The sequence below is a fragment of the Malurus melanocephalus genome, unplaced genomic scaffold, assembly GCF_030028575.1.
Source record: "Malurus melanocephalus ecotype Western Australia unplaced genomic scaffold, MMel_1.1 scaffold_700, whole genome shotgun sequence".
In the NCBI taxonomy this organism is placed as follows: Eukaryota; Metazoa; Chordata; class Aves; order Passeriformes; family Maluridae; genus Malurus; species Malurus melanocephalus.
This window is the reverse complement of record NW_026623932.1, coordinates 277,362-283,069: the sequence shown is the minus strand read 5'-3', so window position 1 is coordinate 283,069 and position 5,708 is coordinate 277,362. Positions and strand designations below refer to the sequence as shown.

At 59.4% G+C, this 5,708-nt stretch overlaps 2 protein-coding genes across 2 annotated transcripts in view; both read left to right on the top strand.

The window, feature by feature from the left end:
• Positions 1-919, top strand: part of GFUS (GDP-L-fucose synthase) — a 5,900-nt gene extending 4,981 nt beyond the window's left edge. Inside the window, exon 11 of the mRNA XM_057384335.1 lies at positions 362-919. Within this exon, the coding sequence (XP_057240318.1) occupies positions 362-417 (56 nt within the window). The 3' untranslated portion in view covers positions 418-919. The remainder of the gene's footprint in view (positions 1-361) is intronic.
• A 2,827-nt stretch (positions 920-3,746) lies between these two features.
• Positions 3,747-5,708, top strand: part of PYCR3 (pyrroline-5-carboxylate reductase 3) — a 4,120-nt gene continuing 2,158 nt past the window's right edge. The window contains exons 1-3 of the mRNA XM_057384336.1: positions 3,747-3,851; positions 5,099-5,163; positions 5,404-5,583. Of these exons, the coding sequence (XP_057240319.1) occupies positions 3,770-3,851; positions 5,099-5,163; positions 5,404-5,583 (327 nt within the window). The 5' untranslated portion in view covers positions 3,747-3,769. The remainder of the gene's footprint in view (positions 3,852-5,098; positions 5,164-5,403; positions 5,584-5,708) is intronic.

Below are 5,708 nucleotides of genomic sequence, written 5' to 3'. Positions count from 1 at the left end.
AATTCCATGATTAAAATCCATTCCAGTTCCCAAAGCTATCCCATGATTCTATGGCCAAAATTCATTCCCAATCCTCAAACCCATCCCATGATTCTGGAACCAAAATCCATTCCCCAAACCCCATCCCATGATTCTATGGCCAAAATCCATTCCCAATCCTCAAACCCATCCCATGATTCTGTGGCCAAAATTCATTCCCAGTTCCCAAACACATCCCATGATTCTGTGACCCAAATCCATTCTAATTCCCAAATCCATCCCACAATTCTACAGCCAAAATCCATCCCCAATCCTCAAACCCATTCCATGATTCTGTGACAAAAATCGATTCCCAAACCCATCCCATCTTCTCCCTCCCCAGCCRTGAAGGAAACCTGTGCCTGGTTCAACGCCAACTATGCCAACGCCAGGAAGTGACGGCATCACCCAGAACTGGGATCATCCTCTACAACTCAGGGTTGTCCTTTGCTGGGGCAGAGGACGGGGCTGGGGGGTGACAGTGACATTTCCAAAGTAAAAATGGGAGCCCAGGGAGCYGCTCCCACATTCCTGCCCCACTGCTGGGAGCGGCGCGGGACGCCCAGCRCAGGGGGGAGGAAGATTGGGGCATCCCAAAAAGATCCCAAATTAAGCAGTAGGAGCCAACTGGAGCCCTCTCGGTAACTGTATCCAAGAGGGTGGTGGCTCCGAGTTGTTAACGAGCTACATTAATTACCTGCAATTAGGCATAATAAAGGGAAGGTGATCAGGATTCCAGGGCAAGGAAATGGCAGCAGGGAATTTGCTGCTCCTGTTGGCTCGTGGGGATGGATCCCACAGCCCCCAGTCTCAGGATAGGAGGGACCACAATGGGAAAAACACCAGTTGTAAATGTGGCATTTATTAAAATATATGCAAATAGCATAAAACTGATGAGATAATGAACATATGCCTGTGTCTACGTCCAGTGGCATCCTCAGGGTCGGTGTGTGCTCCACCAGGATCTGAAAAGGCCATAAAAAGGGTTAAACCCTTTCAGGGAAGGGATAAAGGGACAAAAATGGAGGGATGAATCCGTGGCCAGGCTATTGCGGGTGGTGTGGATGTGACAAAATTCCTGTCCAGGAATGGCTTTCTTCCGGCACCGCTGCCTGGCCCTGGTGAGGCCCCAGCACAGGGACCTACAGAGGAGACACCCATCAGCACCTCAAGAAGCCACCAGCAGCGGGGTGTCTCCCTGAGGTGACACCAAGCCATGGAGTAGGGACGTTCTGGGTGGTTGGTGCTCACGTGGTGGCCCTTGGGCTGCAGGGTTTGGGGTCCCAGTGCTTCCCAGCATCCATYACAGGCTCTGGTGTCAYCTGGTTTGGGAAGAACGGGTTTTGTACAGATGTTCCATGTCCTTGGGGTGCCTTGGCCATCCTTCAGGACACCAATTCCACCCCAAATTTCTCCCTGTGTGTCACATCCCCAGCCCTGCCTGTCTCCCAATGGGTTGTCCCTTACCCAAAGGTGCCACCCTGGTGAGGACACCCCAACCTTGGGGTGGGGACCTGACCCTCAGGGACACTCAGCTGGCCCTGAAGAGCAGGGTGACATCTCCCATAGTCCCAGGGGTGCTGTTGGGTGGTGGTCCTGTAGGGAAAAGAGGGTGAGGAAAGCAGCACCCGCATCCATGGACAAATTAGGGGACACCCCCACGGAGAGGCCCCCCCATAAACCCAGGGCTGCCAGTGTGGGGGGTGGGCTATGGGGAGAAGAGGGTGGGGAATAACCCCCACACCCACGGACAAATTTGGGGACCTCCCCCAACTCAAACTCAGGTCCCCACCCCCCTGGGGGGACCCCTCCTGTAGCCCATGGGGTGCCTGAGCTCCGCTGAGCCCTGCGGGGAGGTTTGGGAAGATTTGGGAAATGTCAGGAACCCCCTTCGGGAACCCCCACGCRTGGACCTGAGCRAACCACGTGGCGCCGCACGCATGCGCAGTTCCGTCTCCCAGGCTCCGTTTTCCCGCCCCTTATAGCGAGCTCCACCAATAGGAAAGCGGAGGTGTGGCTGGAAGCGACCAATCAGCGCCGGGGGTGCGGCTCTGGGGGCGTGGCCGCGGGTAGCGATGGAGTCGTCCGAGCTGTGGGTCGGGTTCGTGGGCGCCGGGCGCATGGCCGGGGGGCTCGTCCGGGGGCTGCTGCAGGCAGGTACGGGCTGGGGGGCGACAGGAGGGTCCCTGGTACACGGGCAGGGGAGGGGACATGGGGACAGTCCTGGTCTGGCGCCTCCCCGGCGTCCCTGCGCTTCCTGTGTCGCGGGGAAGTGTGGGGACATGGGGACAGCGTTGGTCTGGACGCTCCCTGCAGTCCCCACTCTGTTGTGGAGTGTGGGGACATGGGGACAGCCGCGTCCTGACCCATTCCCATGGTCCCAACCCGCTCCCGGATCCCTGTCCTCCAGTGTGGGGACACGGGGACAGCCGTGTCCTGGCCCATTCTCAAGGTCCCAGCCCGCCCCCGGGTCCCTGTGCTTTATTGGAGGGACATGGGGACAGCCCTGTCCTGGCCTATTCCCAAGGTCCCAGCCCTTCCCTGGGTTCCTGTCCTGCCTGGGACATGGGGACAGCCCTTTCCTGCCGCTCTCTCCAGGGGACCCTGCCCTGCCTGGTGTCCCTGTCCCACAGATCARTGTGGGGACATAGGGACAGCCTTGTCCTATTCTATTCTCCAGGGGTTCCTGTCTCACGGATCAGTGTGGGGTCATGGGGACAGCCCTGTCCTATTCCANTGGATGTGACAAAATTCCTGTCCAGGAATGGCTTTCTTCCGGCACCGCTGCCTGGCCCTGGTGAGGCCCCAGCACAGGGACCTACAGAGGAGACACCCATCAGCACCTCAAGAAGCCACCAGCAGCGGGGTGTCTCCCTGAGGTGACACCAAGCCATGGAGTAGGGACGTTCTGGGTGGTTGGTGCTCACGTGGTGGCCCTTGGGCTGCAGGGTTTGGGGTCCCAGTGCTTCCCAGCATCCATYACAGGCTCTGGTGTCAYCTGGTTTGGGAAGAACGGGTTTTGTACAGATGTTCCATGTCCTTGGGGTGCCTTGGCCATCCTTCAGGACACCAATTCCACCCCAAATTTCTCCCTGTGTGTCACATCCCCAGCCCTGCCTGTCTCCCAATGGGTTGTCCCTTACCCAAAGGTGCCACCCTGGTGAGGACACCCCAACCTTGGGGTGGGGACCTGACCCTCAGGGACACTCAGCTGGCCCTGAAGAGCAGGGTGACATCTCCCATAGTCCCAGGGGTGCTGTTGGGTGGTGGTCCTGTAGGGAAAAGAGGGTGAGGAAAGCAGCACCCGCATCCATGGACAAATTAGGGGACACCCCCACGGAGAGGCCCCCCCATAAACCCAGGGCTGCCAGTGTGGGGGGTGGGCTATGGGGAGAAGAGGGTGGGGAATAACCCCCACACCCACGGACAAATTTGGGGACCTCCCCCAACTCAAACTCAGGTCCCCACCCCCCTGGGGGGACCCCTCCTGTAGCCCATGGGGTGCCTGAGCTCCGCTGAGCCCTGCGGGGAGGTTTGGGAAGATTTGGGAAATGTCAGGAACCCCCTTCGGGAACCCCCACGCRTGGACCTGAGCRAACCACGTGGCGCCGCACGCATGCGCAGTTCCGTCTCCCAGGCTCCGTTTTCCCGCCCCTTATAGCGAGCTCCACCAATAGGAAAGCGGAGGTGTGGCTGGAAGCGACCAATCAGCGCCGGGGGTGCGGCTCTGGGGGCGTGGCCGCGGGTAGCGATGGAGTCGTCCGAGCTGTGGGTCGGGTTCGTGGGCGCCGGGCGCATGGCCGGGGGGCTCGTCCGGGGGCTGCTGCAGGCAGGTACGGGCTGGGGGGCGACAGGAGGGTCCCTGGTACACGGGCAGGGGAGGGGACATGGGGACAGTCCTGGTCTGGCGCCTCCCCGGCGTCCCTGCGCTTCCTGTGTCGCGGGGAAGTGTGGGGACATGGGGACAGCGTTGGTCTGGACGCTCCCTGCAGTCCCCACTCTGTTGTGGAGTGTGGGGACATGGGGACAGCCGCGTCCTGACCCATTCCCATGGTCCCAACCCGCTCCCGGATCCCTGTCCTCCAGTGTGGGGACACGGGGACAGCCGTGTCCTGGCCCATTCTCAAGGTCCCAGCCCGCCCCCGGGTCCCTGTGCTTTATTGGAGGGACATGGGGACAGCCCTGTCCTGGCCTATTCCCAAGGTCCCAGCCCTTCCCTGGGTTCCTGTCCTGCCTGGGACATGGGGACAGCCCTTTCCTGCCGCTCTCTCCAGGGGACCCTGCCCTGCCTGGTGTCCCTGTCCCACAGATCARTGTGGGGACATAGGGACAGCCTTGTCCTATTCTATTCTCCAGGGGTTCCTGTCTCACGGATCAGTGTGGGGTCATGGGGACAGCCCTGTCCTATTCCACTCTCCTGGGGTTCCTGTCTCACAGATCAGTGTGGGGACATGGGGACAGCCTTGTCCTATTCCATTCTCCAGGGGTTCCTGTGCCACAGATCAGTGTGGGGACATGGGGACAGCCCTGTCCTATTCCATTCTCCAGGGGTTCCTGTGCCACAGATCAGTGTGGGGACATGGGGACAGCCCTGTCCTACTCCACTCTCCTGGGGTTCCTGTCCCACAGATCAGTGTGGGGACATAGGGACAGTCCTGCTCTGTCCTACTCCTCTGAGTTCCCAGCCCTCTCCTGAATCCTTATCCTATAAACTGATGTGGGGACATGGGGATGTCCCTGTCCCAACAGATAGTCAGGGCACAGCCCTGTCCCTGCTCCTCATGTGTCTCAGATTGTCCCCATCCCATAGTTCAGCACGGGGCCGTCCTGCCCATTTGGGGTCACCTCCACCGTCACTTTACCATGGCACAAGTGGGYACCCAGAGCCGTCCCCATGGCTCCCCATATTCCAGCAACACCATCAGGATCCATCCCCAGCTCTCTTTGTCCCCCAGTGGGATCGTGCTGGGGTTGGAGGAATCACRTTCCAGTGGAGATTGGGGTGTCTGGGCTGTGCTGGGGTGTCCCCCCCACTCTGGAGCCACCCTGGCCACTCACCCCATTCCCCCTGTTCCCCAAGGGAAGGTTCCAGCCAGCAACATCCTGGCCAGCGCTCCCTCGGACAAAAACCTGGATGCTTGGCGGGTGAGTGGGGCTGGGGGGTGGGAGATGTTGGGGTGCCCCTCCCTGTGGGGTCAGAGTACCCTTTCCCCATTTGRCTCATCCTTCCCAGGTCTGGGTGAGATCCAGGCAGAGCTTTGGTGGCTTTGTGGCCAGAGCAGGTCCCCAAGCCTTGTCCCTGCCTCTGGATGTGCTTTTACCATGGAGGTGCTGTTTTTGGGGGTGCTGATTTTGGGGGTGACCCCTCTCCCTGTCCCCGGGCAGGAATTGGGCTGCCGGACCACACACTGCAACCTGGAAGTGGTGCACAGGAGCACCCTGGTCTTCCTGGCCACCAAACCCCACATCCTGCCGGCTGTCCTGGAGGAGATCCGTCCTGCTGTGGACTCCCACCATATCGTGGTGTCGCTGGTGGCCGGTGTCACCATCCAGACACTGCAGCGGGTGAGCCTCCTCCTTTTCCTTTTTCTTTTCTCTTTTCTTTTCTTTTCTTTTCTTTTCTTTTCTTTTCTTTTCTTTTCTTTTCTTTTCTTTTCTTTTCTTTTCTTTTCTTTTCTTTTCTTTTCTTT